This window comes from Ornithodoros turicata, chromosome 6 (genome assembly GCF_037126465.1).
Source record: "Ornithodoros turicata isolate Travis chromosome 6, ASM3712646v1, whole genome shotgun sequence".
Classification (NCBI taxonomy): Eukaryota; Metazoa; Arthropoda; class Arachnida; order Ixodida; family Argasidae; genus Ornithodoros; species Ornithodoros turicata.
In genome coordinates this window covers 46125186-46140094 of record NC_088206.1, presented here as the reverse complement: position 1 = coordinate 46140094, position 14909 = coordinate 46125186, and the positions used below count along the sequence as shown (strand labels likewise).

At 44.8% G+C, this 14909-nt stretch overlaps 1 protein-coding gene across 3 annotated transcripts in view; it reads left to right on the top strand.

Annotated features, from left to right (window-relative positions):
* Positions 1-14506, top strand: part of LOC135396608 (BTB/POZ domain-containing protein 7-like) — a 29077-nt gene extending 14571 nt beyond the window's left edge. For all 3 annotated transcript variants that reach the window (XM_064627655.1, XM_064627656.1, XM_064627654.1), the window contains 5 exons: positions 6502-6696; positions 6770-6899; positions 8976-9232; positions 12615-12806; positions 14050-14506. In XM_064627655.1, coding sequence (XP_064483725.1) covers positions 6502-6696; positions 6770-6899; positions 8976-9232; positions 12615-12806; positions 14050-14178 — 903 coding nt within the window. In that variant the 3' untranslated portion in view covers positions 14179-14506. The remainder of the gene's footprint in view (positions 1-6501; positions 6697-6769; positions 6900-8975; positions 9233-12614; positions 12807-14049) is intronic.
* Positions 14507-14909: the final 403 nt, after the last annotated feature.

Sequence of the window (14909 nt, the reverse complement as noted above, 5' to 3'; positions counted from 1 at the left end):
TATGACAAAATTGAAGAAGCACTCTACAGATGGTTTTGTTTATGCACGTTCCTGCAATGTCCCGATCAGCGGCCTCGTGCTTACCATAAAAGCTAGGCAGTTTGCCTTCCATCTTGATGACTAAGCCTTCAGACCCAGTGGAGGATGGCTGCAGGATTTAAAAGGAGTGGTACGGAATCACATATCGAAAGATCATGGGCGAAAGCAACTGTGGCCATGAGCGGCGCACAGACATGGACAGATGGAGAGAGTACAGCAGGAAGGAGTGAGGGATAGGGGGTTAGTATGCATCCTGGGTCGACTTCAGGGAGAATTGTGCCGATATTCGCCTGGAAAGTCTTAGGAAAACCAAGGGAAAACCTCAGACAGCACAGCCGGCGACAGGATTCGAACCCGTGTCACCTCACAGTCTCGGCGTGGAAAGCGATCATCCTAACCACTATGCCACGGGAGCTGGTGGGCGAAAGTGCTCCAGTCAACAGGTCCTGTATGGAGACGTGGCTACACGACCACCTCTAGGATATATTTCAAAGGCTATTTTAGTTGCATTTTTATTTATTTAATTTTATTTAGTAGAGTGTCCATCATTGGAACAATCCTACTAGGTGGTGCACCGCATTCACATTCAATCACATCTTGCAGCAAAATGAAATGAAAGCACAAATAGAGCACAAGTGCCTAATGCACCAAACTATACAAGTCTCGCTTCAACACATCATAGGGTGAAAAAATATCAATACTATATCACAGGAGGATACATTATAGTTACGTTGAATACGATGCAAAGGGCCAGAACCAAAATACTGTGAAGGGTAAAAGGTCAAGCGAGAACGCGTGTGTTTAATGGGAACATGAAAACAAACATTGTCAAGGAGACTGGCAGAACCAATAATGCCATAGATTACATCTTTGACGTGTTGATCGTGTCACATCCACTGACATAACTGTAGAAACAAGCACGTCCAAAGTATCTATCATACAAGATTGCAATAAACTTCTTCTGCACTCTTTCAATACAAGAAACCTGAGCTAAACTCAAAGAATTCCATATTGCTGAGGCGAATTCCAGCCTACTGCACACCAATGATGTGTACAACCTGATAAAACAAGTAGAGTCTCTGAATTCACGGGTTATTGATATTATTATATTATATTATGGTTCGGGGCCTACTTGCCCTCTCCGCTCTGCAGAAAAATGACCTCTCCTCCTCGCAGGAGGGACGTATCGGCCTCGCCCCCTTTCCGGAGGAGCCACATGCATCCAAATATTTGTTCTTGGTAGGGGAGGAGCTAGTTTTTTTGTTCTCCGCGGAAAATTGCAGACAAGTGCCATAACGATGCGCAGCGAATCGCGAGCGCAGATCATGGTTTAGCGGCCATGCCACAGCAGCATTGCCACGAATAGCAGTTCACCAATACGACAAGCTCAAAGGCAGAAAAGTAGGGCAGCCTCATTAATACTCAATAAATGATGTGTTTTATGAGGGGGATCTGTATCAAAAGGTAGCAGCAGGCACCAAGTTCCCTTTTGTTTTGGTCAGGGAATTCCCGTGAAATAGTCAGTGAAAACCTGGAAAAGTCAGGAAATTTGTAAGCTGCAATTTGGTAGACACCCTGTTAACAAAAATTGAAAACAATAGCGGTGCTAAATTGCTGCCCTGTGTATAACAATCAGACAGGCAGCCAGAGACACGAACAGTATTGTGCCGATCAGACAAGTAACTTTAAAACCATTTGCAATATGCAGAAGATAAACCATAGTCCGAGAGCTTATATAACAACAATAGGTGACTGACCTTGTCAAACGCATTTGACATATCAAAATAAATACCTAGGTGATAAAAAAAGGACATTTACAATGGTGATGAGTAGAGTGCGGATAAACATGCACTAAAAACTGTACAAATATTTGGGGTCTCCCTGCATTAAAACAATGTGTATTACAAATTTTGGGAATATTAAAGGGGGTAATAACATAAAACTATGCAAAATAGCGTCGCCTTTCGTGTCAGGTGCTGACATAACAAAAGAGAAGATGCCACGTAGCAGGTAAAGGAACTGAATTACACTATATCGACTTATTCGACTTGTACTGGCACACAGACACACGATACTGATGCAGTGGTTACGGACTGGTGGCACTCAAAACTCGCGTTCATCTTTGATAGTCAATCATGAAGAAACTTACACACAACGCAACAATGAAACCAAATTTAATATGACGCTTCGATGCCTGTTCGGGCATCATCATCAGAATGAAACAAGAACGGTACGCCATCCGAGTTCTACTTATAGCTTAGTCATGACCTTGTAGCAATCAGGTAGTGGCCCTTTGTGACTGTGACATGCATTGTCATCACGGTGAATGTGCCAAGATTCCAAAAATTTTCTTACGCCCCATCTATGCTCATGTGCCACGGTCTTTGCATCGTGAAAGTCAAAAGAATGACCTGTTTTTAGCACGTGCTCGACATGTTCTGTGCGGTGATTCACTGCTGATGGTTTTGATATCTGTTGCTGATTTTCTTTCTGTTTAATTGTTGCGTTAAGCCAGTGTGTTTAAGTTTCTTCATGATGTCCCCTGGCTTCTGGTCTATCTTCAATAGTAAATCAAGAGAGAACCTGATGTTCTGAGGCTGGAACAACATGGAAGGGACAGATACAAACAAAGCCTCAAATTGCCTAAGAAATCAACGATGAAAGATGAAAGTCACTGAAAAGGTTAGCCAGCTGTAGGGATCGAACCCACATCTTCTGGATTACCGGTCCAGGGCTCTACCAATTGAGCTAAGCTAACACGCCTCTCCAGCGACTTTCGGGGTGCGTCATCTGAAGGGACGACAAACCAGCCACTCACTCTCACTCACCCTCCTTTCACTCTTACATTTTTTGCTCACTCATACACACATTCATACGACGGAAATCGACGCAAGCGGCACCTGTTGAACAAGAGAGAAACTGATGTTCTGAGGCTGGAACATCTTTCATCTTTCATAGTAAATCACGTCGCACTGGTGTTAAGGAAACCGCTGGAGGCGATATAGCGCTCAATGTTCTCGGGGGGTGAAGCTGTGTCATCTGTCACTCAGGGCTGCCTTGTAGTTCGAAAATGAGCGCTCAACGTCGTATGTCGTCAGTGGAGCGTACTTCAAGCGTGGCAAAAGGGCTGGTGGTATGCAGTCCGGTAAGTTTGCTCCGGGCATGGAGAGCAGGGCAGCGCCCACTTCACCTAATATCTTTAAGGCCGTGTTCTTCTCGATTCCATTCCATTCCCGTAGTCCATTTTCTTCTTCATCATCTTACCGACTGATGTGGGAACCTGCACAACTTCGTCGCATGCACCATTAACTACACCAAGGGTTGCTTTCTCAAGAGTGCGGCAAGAGAGGAGGTATGGCTTCGATCCAGGTTTTACGTCTAGCAGCCCTACAATTAGATTTGCCACGCACCAGGCATCGCTTGTTTCGTCCGCACCAGCCCATATAGGCCCGTCACCAATGTTGTCCCGTATTCGTTCAACGCATTCTCGTATATCAGTGGCAAATAATTTTTGCGAAGCGTTGACTCATTTGGCAATTTGATGCTTGTGTAAATTTCCAAGAACCTTTGTAGTCGTGGATGATGAAGCTTACGCCATGGGATGTTAGCGGCAATGAGCGTTTTGCACACGTCCTTGTACATCTCATCAAAATCTGTGGCAGCGATCAGCGCACTAGGCAGCAGTGGTTGGACATTGGCGGTTTCCTTTGCCTTTTGCGATACGTGGTGAATAGTCATCGTGTGCTGATCCACTTGTATAACTTCTTTTTTGCAGCAACCTGGCCAAAGCAAAGGAAAAGTATGGTACCCTCCATTTCCTTCCTCTTATCATTCCCACACAGAAACAACAGGAACATTTTCAGAATGACTATCTCATGTTATGCATATCCCCTTCTAACATTACGTGCGGGGACAGTCGTTTTCTTTCTACATATAGGTTTTGTCACAACGGAGCTACCTTCACTCTACAATAAACCATTTACCACCGCTCCTGAGGCATTCAACAGCAGGAAGTTCAAATTAACTTGTATCAAACATTTATGGAAAAAGCTTTGCCCAACATACAGCCCCACGTCTAATTTTCTGGACAAGCGAACGCAGCTCATGAGTGTTCGAGATGGCTTACCTTTTTATTGCAAACCTTGCAAAAAATTATCTTTCTGTCTGTAAATCTGGCTTCTCCCGAACACATCTTGTGAGCTGGTTAGCAGTGGAAGACTTGGTTTTTTGGCATCACACTGCGATTCGGATTCAGAGGCGAGCAGTGTACGTCTTTCCTCGATGCAAACGATGACAAAGAAATAGGTGTCTCACCTGCGGGTAGTGAACACGCAACGACAGACACCAATCGGGAGTGGCCGTACGCGCGGCTTCAATAACGAGGAGAGGTATTCCCTGGCATATGTGTGGATTGAAACTACAGTGTACTCTTTGAACCTTCAGGTCGTAGCACCGAACTGCACTCAGAAAGCAGCTGAGTACTGGTGGCCCCTGTTCCGGCTCCCATGGCTGACCAATGGCACATGCGCCAAAATATGCACTGTATTCATGCATTTTACGGGAAATATGCATTTTTATGTGAAATATGCATGAACGTGCAATACATGCATTTATATGCAACATAAAATCATCATAATCAGCCCCAAACAAGGACCAAAACTATTTTTCGTTGCCCACGTGCAGGACCATATCGAGAAAAAAAAAAGCATTTGCATGAAAATCCGCGCTCTAGTGATGAGACAGGACTATTCTACAGCCTCCTACCTTTGGGTACCCATGCACTTAAAGGGGAAGATTGTGCAGGGTGCAAGCACAGCAAAGTACGGATGACCATTTTTCATGGTCTAATATGGACAGCAGCGACCAGAGAAAACCTTTCCTGATCGGGAAGTCCCCGTTCATTATTGCCACAATCAGAAGGCCTGGATGACCCGCCAACTGTTCAAGGAGTGACTAAAGAGTTTGACGCTGACATGTTCAGGAAACAAAGGAAGGTCATAAACAACAAGGATTGGCCGAGGCAGGTCACAAATGTTGACGACACAAACAAGTAAGGAATGAAAAGGAAGGTCCTGCTGCTTCTTGACAATTGCACTGCTCATCATATAGACGTCCCTTTTTTATGATAGTGGAACTACTGCTCCTGCCGTCGAACACCACTGCAGGACTTGAATATGGGCATCATCACAAACGTGAAAGTTCTGTACAGACGACGCGTTGTTCACCACATAACCTTTCAGCTAGACAGGGGCAAGGTGGATAAACAGGACAAAGTCACTGATCTTAAAGTAACACCCCTGCTGTTCAGTGTCTGTATCATGGTATCATCATGGTACGAAGTGTGTCGGATGATGATAAGAAACTGCATAGTTAGAAGAAAAAGCAGGCTTAGTTCTGCCTGAGAGAGATGCACCCGTGTCTGGCACAGATGCCGATGAAGATACCAAATCTGTTGATCACAAGAACAATGTCTTTAGCAACGTAGAGTCAAACTTAGTCGACGAACACACTTAATTTCAGCATCGGCAACGATGTGTTAGAGCCCATGACAAACGACACTGTCGTATGTGAGGTACAGCTCCCGTCAACCTTAATAACTACATTGGAAAAAATTCGGTCTCATTTCCGAGCGCGATAACAGTCACCCCGGGGGCACTGGGGGAATGTTAAGTGCACAAAATCCTTGCGTTAAACTAACAGAATAATTTTGTTCAATTAAGACTTCCTCACGGCCCCAAGGGTTGCTGTAATTGCGCTCGGACACGAGACCATATTTTTTTCAGTGGTATTATTAAGGTTGATGGGAGCTGTACAAATGGATGAGACTCGCAGTAACAAAACCTTGGATGAAGATGAAGTCAATTTGATTGTCGATTACATGTGCAACAGCACTTTGTGCTATTGATGCTCATAAAGATTTCATTACGGAACGTGGCTTCTTTGCGCAGTTCTTGTGCAAGCTGGACGATAAGCAATGAGACGACGTTAAAGTCAATAACGCGAACAGTGAGTCCAAAATAACAAGTTGCTACAAATAAAGTGCTGATTTTCGAGTGGCTTTATAGCTTCTCTCTCTCCTTTTTTGCTACAAGCGGAGTGATGCACGACTTTTTCGGTATGGTGCTATTTAGGTCAGCCGTCGTTTTACGATATTCCTTATGTAACAATCGAATTTGCGATTACCGTCGATATATTTAGATGCCGGTTTTACTGGCAAAGAAAAAGAAACAATACTGCTGAGTCCTAACCTGAGACATTTCTTTCAGTGATAACATTATATATTACATTTTATTCAAATTATGCAGTACAATGTGCAGGATTGGATGAAAGCTAATTGACTGCACTAAAAACTTAGCATGTTTTAGAAATGTCAAACCTAAAAAAGAGAAGTAGTGTGGAAGAGAAAGTGGTCAGAGTACTACTTTTACAGTTGTTAATTTTGTTGCACTTGCTGATGTACAGGTCCGCACTGCACATATTTTACCCCCCAACTCCGAGGCCCTGGTGAGTGCTTTGCGACGTGGTCTACTGCCATGCCCTCCTCCCTGTATGTTAGGCGGGGATGAGTCGTGTGCCGGTCGGGGAAGCCAGCGTGCCTGGCTTCGGCCGGGGCCCACTCGCCCACGTCTGTTCCTCCCATACGTAGAGGAAGCAAAGGTGGGTGCACTCATGAGTCATTATTGTCCTATTGCAGTATGTATCTTATATGTATGTATGATGTCATTATTAGACCTGGCTGGAAGAACACCTGTCCTCCCAAGAGCTCTTACCATTGCAACATCACTTGTCACACATTCCTGACACCTTGTACATGGTGGAGCGCCCATTTCAAGAAGGACCCACTGACCCAGCCCTTCCTGGTATGTGCCTTCTTAATTTCTCCAAAGTATGAGGTTGATGTCACATACATACTGTCTGCTGGCCTGCTCAGAATACATTCCATTTCATTCTCCTTCGTGTACAATGACACCATGAAAATTGTCTCTCTTCAGCAGGCCATGGCTATCACTACATTTACTCGCGACCGCATAATTTGTACACTTTTTCTCCCATAAAAAGTAAAAAAAGATTGGGGTGCTCAAATAGCGCGGGAATATTTGTGACGATATTCAAACAATGCGATACTCCCAAATTTCTGTGTACATACCAGTTATGTGGCCACCTGGTAGAGCTGGTATTGACGTTTTTACTGCATTGTTCAAGCACGAAAGAGGTACTGGCCTACCACGCCTACTGGGCAACCAGGGATGGTCGGCACGGTCGGCAGGCAAAATATCGAGCCCACTGCCGCTCATCCCACCGGTGAATTTGGGTGAAATACGGTGAGACGCTGTGATGCTGCTGGAAGTCACCGCCAGGTGCACTGACAATCGAAGGCATGCTATCTTTGCCTTTTCATGTTGTGTTGTAAGTTTATAGTGTGTTTGTCCAGCATTTCTTTCCGCATTTGTTCTGTAGTTCAAGTGACAGTGTCGTCCATCGCATCCGTGGACCATCGTTGAAACGCAGGGCACAAGCCGAACAAAAGTACGGCAATAACGGCACCATTTGTAAAGCGGGTACACAGGAAGAGCGTGGCAAAAACCACGTGGTAAGTGGAAACCCATCGCCGCAGTCGCTGAGAGACGCTGGTCCAGAAGTAGCTGCGCACTAAACTGTGGGTGCGCAAATTATGTGATGGAACAAATTACTATCTGAGTAAATGACGTATGTAAAAGAATTAGCAACTGCTGCATAGCCCACCACAAGCTATACTGGCAACAATATCTGCTTTGGTTCCCTGAATATTCACTTGATAACCATTCAAAGAAAGATTGATGGAGAAACAAGTTTTGATTCCTTTTGGAATTCGTAGAGTGAGATAAATTCCTAATAAAAATTGCTAGACTGTGTATTTACGTTCATTTGTATGACTTTTCTCTCTTGTCTATAATCCTTCATTTAATGATACTAGGTAATCATACTGCATTGCTTGGTTTTAAAATTGATTAACTTTATATCTGCTTATGGTGCCATGTATATTACTAATTGACCTAACTTACTTGTGTGCTAAATGTATGGGGGGTCAGGCCCAATCAAGCAAACAATTGTTTTGCTGAACTTGGAAGAAACTTTGGAGGACGAAGTCATATTATGCGTGTGACATTTTTAATGGTTTTGTGCGTACAAGGTATACCGTGCCCTCAGTGTCCATCGTTTGCTACATTACTGTATTTACTGTCATAATTTGTGCACTTCCTTGATGGGCCAAGAAAATGCAGAGAGAAGAAACAATTGCATAAGCTGTACACCAGCACTTTTGTGCGCTATTATCGTGTCCTGTGCCTCTCAGCGACTGGTTTCTGCTCAGAATAAAACACTGCTTACCACATGGTTTTTGCCACGCCCACTACATGTACCCACTCCATAACCAATGCCAACACCGTCAGTGCTGCTGAAGTTACTGCCGTGCTTTTGTTCCATTTGTGTGCCTTTGGATTTGGATGATGATCTACTGATGATGGACAGTACTGTCACTCTGGTCGACACGGGACAAGTGGGCTCTGAGCTTACAGCACGATGCAACATGGCGTACTTTCGATTGTCAGTGTGCCTGGTGGCAAAAACGGGTGTTACTGGGTTTAACCCTAAGACACATGACTCTAAATATATAAAATTGAATAGAAACGACCATGTGGATTTTTAGGACGCACTGAAGTTTCTTCTGCAGAAATTCAATGTTCTATCACTTCTCTCAAGACCATGTTCTGTAGAGCCAGCTACATAATGTGAGCTCAAGCTCGTAAAGTTATACACAAGACAGATTTTTCAGTTAGAATTCAAGTTTGCTTTAACTAAATAGGTATGTCACTTATTATATTTCTTCACCTATTGAAACAATGATGTCTGTGTAGATGCAGTCATGCATGCTTACAGCGAATCTATTCTTTTTGAAGCTCCCAACGAGGAGACCCTGCGGCAGATGCGGGTACGAGAGGAGGAGCTACGAACTGGAGCATCACGTGCCTACTCAGTGGTGGCCAATCGTGGTGAAGTGACTCGACTCCTTCAGCTGCGGGTGGTGAGAGAATTTGGGTTGCCAGACGAGGCCGTGGCGGTGCTCCAGCAGTGGCTACCCGCCTCGCAGCACGAGGAACGTTCCGTACCACGTCCCACATTACTTGCACCCGAGGTGGACTCTCAGTGGGTCAAGGTGATTGTTCACTGGTTCTCCATGTTTGCAGGAGAGTAATTGTTGTAGTAGCGAATACCACAGGCATCAAGATACAACCTGGGCTGGTGCCAAGCCCTTAGATCTTGCCCAGATCAAGTCAGATATGTCTATGATTTAAGATTGAAGCAATTTATTCCTCTCCTGCTATAGGAATTAACCTTATTCTGTCCAGAGGGGAATCCAGGGGGGTCCTGACCACCCTCCTCAATTTCTTTCATTGCATAGAGTTTCTAGTGACCTTAGGTAGTGTAGTATGATGCTGTCCAAGGCTGGGCCCCCCTAATTTTTCCAATAACTTTTTTTTCTCCTCTTTCTTTCATCCTTTGCTCTTATCATGTTAGAAGCAACCACTATGAATGCAGGAGGAGAACTTATTTTTAGCACGTTCACCAATAGCACCAAGATAGGAAATTTTGATTGAGTCACTAGATGCCACTCCAGTAGACAGCCATCATAGGGATAAAGAGGATCCCCAATAAACGTGTCTTCTGTTACAGTAGCATAGCTAGAAATATATTTTGGGAGTGGTTTTGCGGGAACTTTACATGGGGAGGATGATCTCATCCCCATTTTCTCTTTCCCAAATCCACTGTCAAAGGGTATAAGCTTGGGAGGGTTTGAACCTTCGAAACCCACCCAAATTACCTACAGCCCCATGGACCCCAGTTACCTGCACCAACTCATTATGGCACTATCAGTGTTGGCAAAATTAACCCATACAAATGACACAAATGATGACGTATGGCTGCAGCATTGACGCCTTCTGCTTGCACAACAAGCAGTGATGACAGGCTCCATGTCCACCACCTCTTACTCATGCACTATTGAACACAGTGGACTGTGAGTTGGTGTGCAGACAGATTACTGGTTACCCGTGGCTTTCGTGCATGCATAGGGTCCGAGGTTTTCAGGTTTTACCTGATGCTTCCCCGAATTAACCCCCCGAATGTCACATTTAGTGTATCCCCAAATCAACTTTTACGCGATCAACGCGACTGTGGTAGTGGGAGAGGGACTACCGACGGTAGGAGGATACACCGCCGCTGAGAGGGTGCACATGGCTTCCGGCTGTTCCGCATCTGTCACGCTATTGGGCCCATTCAGTCACATCAAGAAAACTGCTGAAGACTGGGTACTTGAGTTTCCAGACGTACCGCCAAAACAACGCCCAGTGCCTGGCTGTTATTATTACCGCATAGAAACTTTGTCACAAGCACCTCGAGGTGGTGTTCAAGAAGCAAACGATAGTTTTCAAAAGAAAAGCATCGTGGGCAAAAGTTAGCGCAATTGTCAACAAATGACCAAACGTTACGGAACACCGGCGCCCTTTTCTCCTACTTTGATGCGTAAACGAAAGCGAAATCTGTGCATCTTCTTGACGTTTCTCAAGTGAAGACTTGTAACAGAGTCACATTAAGCAAAGTAGTACATAAAGTGTGGATATAGATAAAGTTGTAGTGGCACGGCATCCCAAGGAAGATGAGGGATGCCATGTGCGCACGCACCACCCGCACCCAAGCTTCGCTCCACCGCCATTAAATCATTCTCATGCCAACCGTCAGCCTGTGTGGTTGTCCCTTCATTATCCCTCATCGCGACAACCCACAATTGGTGACCCAAACTACCCTGCTGATCCAACTGCATGCCCTCCGCCGATCGCTTTTGCCATGCAGGATTCCTCGTTCACCAGCAATGTCAGTCGCGTCGCCGTGAGACTACCGCCATTTTGGCCTGCGAACCCTACCATCTGGTTCGTACAGGTCGAATGCCAATTCCAACTGGCTGGCATCAGCACGCAAGCGATGAAGTATCAGCACCTCGTTTCCGTCCTTCCACCCGAGGTAGCTTCTGATGTGACCGACATTCTCTGCGCTCCCACAGTAGTCCCACATTTTCGCACATAGCGCGTTCCCTGCATACCGTACGAACTTCCGGCGGCGCACGATGGTGCATTTATGCGGTACAAATCGAGAAAAAAATCGTGGTAACCAATAAAATCGTTAGCAACGCGAACTACGCTCCGTGTATTCCCAATGGGACATGACAGTGTGGCACAGTTGCATCGCCCTACCGGTGGGGGTGCCACTCACGAAACAAAACAAGGCCTGGTACGCCAAGCGGTAGCTAGACACAACTGTGCCGTGACTGCCATATTGACTTCTGCATAGGAAAATCGGGATGCACAGAGAGCAACGTTTGCATGTATAACTTTTTTGTTACATAGAGTTTGGTTACTGCAATTTTATTGTTCGTTTTCATCCGAGAAATGCGTCATCCCGCGCCACTGGAAGTCCATGCGGTAAGCAGGGAACGCCATATGTGCAAAAATGTGGGGCTACTTTATCTGCACCCACTCTGTACTTTAATCTGTGCTAGATAGGTATGAGCACTCTTGGGAAGATGTACCAGAGATGTACTAGGTGGCAGCTGTGATGTAGGAAGGTCCTCGAGCAAGCTATGCTACGTGCAGAGGCTTGAAAGGTAACGAATGAGCTCTGACACTCGTAAGATGGGTGCAACGCTTTTCGTAATCAAGTGTTTAGATTGAACTGGTGTCTGCAGGTTTCAATTCCCCTTTTGACCCAATTTCCCAATTTGACCTTTTAGGACACTCCTCATTTTGGAGCAAACAGTATTACGTATTACTTAGTTTTCTTTTCACATTTGTGATACGTATAACGAGCCTAATAAATCTGACTTTTACCTATATCATTCCAGAAATGTCACACCCAAATTCACCCAAATTGGGTACCGCTGTTTTCCACCTGATTTTTACCCCCCAAATTTTGAAAAATATAGTTCCCGAAGAACGTCAGAATCTATAGCAGGTACCATGTATTCATCATAATGTATTTAGTAATCCCTCGTTACAATGAAGTCGCTTTATTCGAAGTTCCCCTGTGTCCCGTATAAAACACATGCAGTTTTAACCGGATTATTCGAAGCATACTGTCGCCTGACTCCGCATTTTACGAAGCGGTAACCCAGTTGCTTAGGTAACCCAGTCACCTGTTTGCAAGTCCACACGGTACCATTCACCGCTAGCATGTCACTCCGGGTTAGGAATGCACCAGAGCATGTTCTGTAAACTTTTGTCTAGCACTGTACCACAAACAGTGATTTAGTTACTTTAAATGTCTGAGTGATGGTTGCTTTCAGCAACCTGCTACAGCATTGCCAACAGCAGATGAAACAGAGGCTTGAAAGGCGAGCATCTGTCCATTGTGTAACAGTCCTTTCTGTATTGGCTTAAAAATATTGAAATCACATGCCGCTGTCACAATTTTTCCATTGATGTGGCAGACGTCATTCACTCTGTCTATCCTCCCCTGTGTGTAAGACCTGTTGGATTATTTTCCAGCTACGACCAGCTCTTTGGCCAGAAGTAGAGGGAACATCTGCCAAGGGGATGCGGGAAATATCATCTTTCAGGCTGAGGGCTGGCGTAAGAGCAGCATCTACTTCCTCTCTCTACGCTCCACTGAGCAGAGCTCAGGAAAGAAGGCTCGTCGAAAGGCACGTCACCCGCCGCCGGGCACTGCGTGCCACCCAGGTAGGTGCCTTATTGTATACGCCAACTCATCATCTTTATAGATGGCACAGTTGGTGCACTTGTTAGGTCTGTACAAATAAACACTATAAAGACTAGTTATGGTAACTGCAGTGCAATCCCGTTAATTTGAATTCAAAGAAGACCGAAGATTGTTCTAACTAAAGGGAGCTGCTCTGAATGAGGGCTTGATGCGTTGGCCGCACATACTAGCTGTCATGTCTTGCTGGGCAATGCCACACGTTCGCGGCCACACGATGGCAGAAATATAAGAGGCTCATTCTTTCCAGAATTACCGGCAAAATATAATCTGTTACATGCACTTGTGTCCATTTCTTCAGCCACAACTCCATAAATATTGTTTGCAGTGTTAAGCACAACCCTATCGCGAACCCTGCGAACGTGAACATTGTCAATATCGAAATACCAAATTGGTGCCTTTTTGTTGGCTGTCTAGTCAATAGGAAGGGTCTTACCCCCATAAAACAGTGGGGCCTGGTAGCTTTGTTGACGACGAGTAGGTGGCATTGTACCGTGGCGTTTGCGCACAGCATTACGGTCATTCATTCCTTGCTCCTCTTCCCTCTGGCAGAAGTACGTACGCCAAAAAGAACTTGATTTCATTGCTGGTGTCTCTATCAATACACAGAATGACAAGGGAAAAACATAGAGCTGAGCTTTCTAAAGTTGTGGTAACTGTGCTGCAGCGAATATCAACTGGGATTGTTATCTACACTAGAAGTCTGCAAGGTTGTCCTCCTTGAAGATAGTGCATCACTTGTGCTGTGATAGATGGATGCTGTTGTCATGCAGATGGTATCAAGTAATGAGAAAGGGACAGATATAGAATTGTTGCACATGTGCAACAAGGCCAATGGCTAACGATAGCGTTCTTATGCAACATTTGTACCTGCTTGAGGGAAGTCCAGCTTGTACTGTAGCAAGATATTGAATTTGCTAGAAAGAAACACACGCAGAATTGTTGTTGGCTTTTGTTCTGGGGTGCATCATTTAACATTATTCAAAATAATAGTATATTGGCTCCCTCATCGCATTCTTCCTGTTTCTTCACATTAGTTAGAACCAACTGGAACTCAGTACAGTGCTTTTAATACAGTGCCACTAACGAGGTTGGCATGATGCACAGCCCAGGTTAATGCTGAGATTACCAGAGCAGCATGTACATTTATTTGCTGTTGCTGTTTATAAGAAGGGGGACTTCATAGTATTTCCTATTTCTCTGTAGTTACCAACACATAGTGAAAGCCACCTGAGTGATGTAATCCCAGACATCGCCATGGCAACAGCTGCTCTGGAGCACTTGGAACTGGTTGAGTCGGACAGTCGTGGAGACTCTGTGCATGTGCTAGTATGACCTCACTCCAGGGGGAGGGGCCTGTGCAAGGCTCCTCCCCTTGATAGGCAGGGTCTGCGGTGACGACAATGATTACACTGCCATGTCTTTGTACTGTGATGGTGAATTAGCAGAGTGCTGTCAGTTTGTGCATTCCATAGGATACTACATAGGGCTTGTGAATATTTTTAAGAATTATGAATTGCACAGTGAGATTGCGGAGAAGCTTTTGAACATTGCTTGCGGGGGTTCTAGTGGTGTATGATTTGATGGCTATTTACTATTTAGTCTGATGTACAGAGATATTTATCATATAATGATTAAAAGCTGTGTACATATAAAATCAGCATCCAGTCACATTGCCATTTTCAAATGACTTATTTGCTGCCTGTGTGTCACACCCTCACTCTCTATGGGATGTTTGGGGCTGGATTCACAAAGAGCTTATGACAAATGTTATCGTCTGCATATTATGATTCATATTACTTTATCTGCAACTCATGTTCAGATACAAATGGTTTAGCACCTGCACTGAACCTAGCTCCCACATTCAAGTCACTAATTTTTGTATATGATTTTATCACCTTGCCAACATGAAAAATGCTATTCCATGAAAGGAAGTATCTGCATATTTCTTATCTATTTCATTGAAGCCCATGTCTTTCTAATTTACAATCCAAATCAGGTTGCCGAATGCAATTGCATTTCCCCCAACACTATTGCTGTCCTTTGCAGTGTTGTTCCAGCGTGCG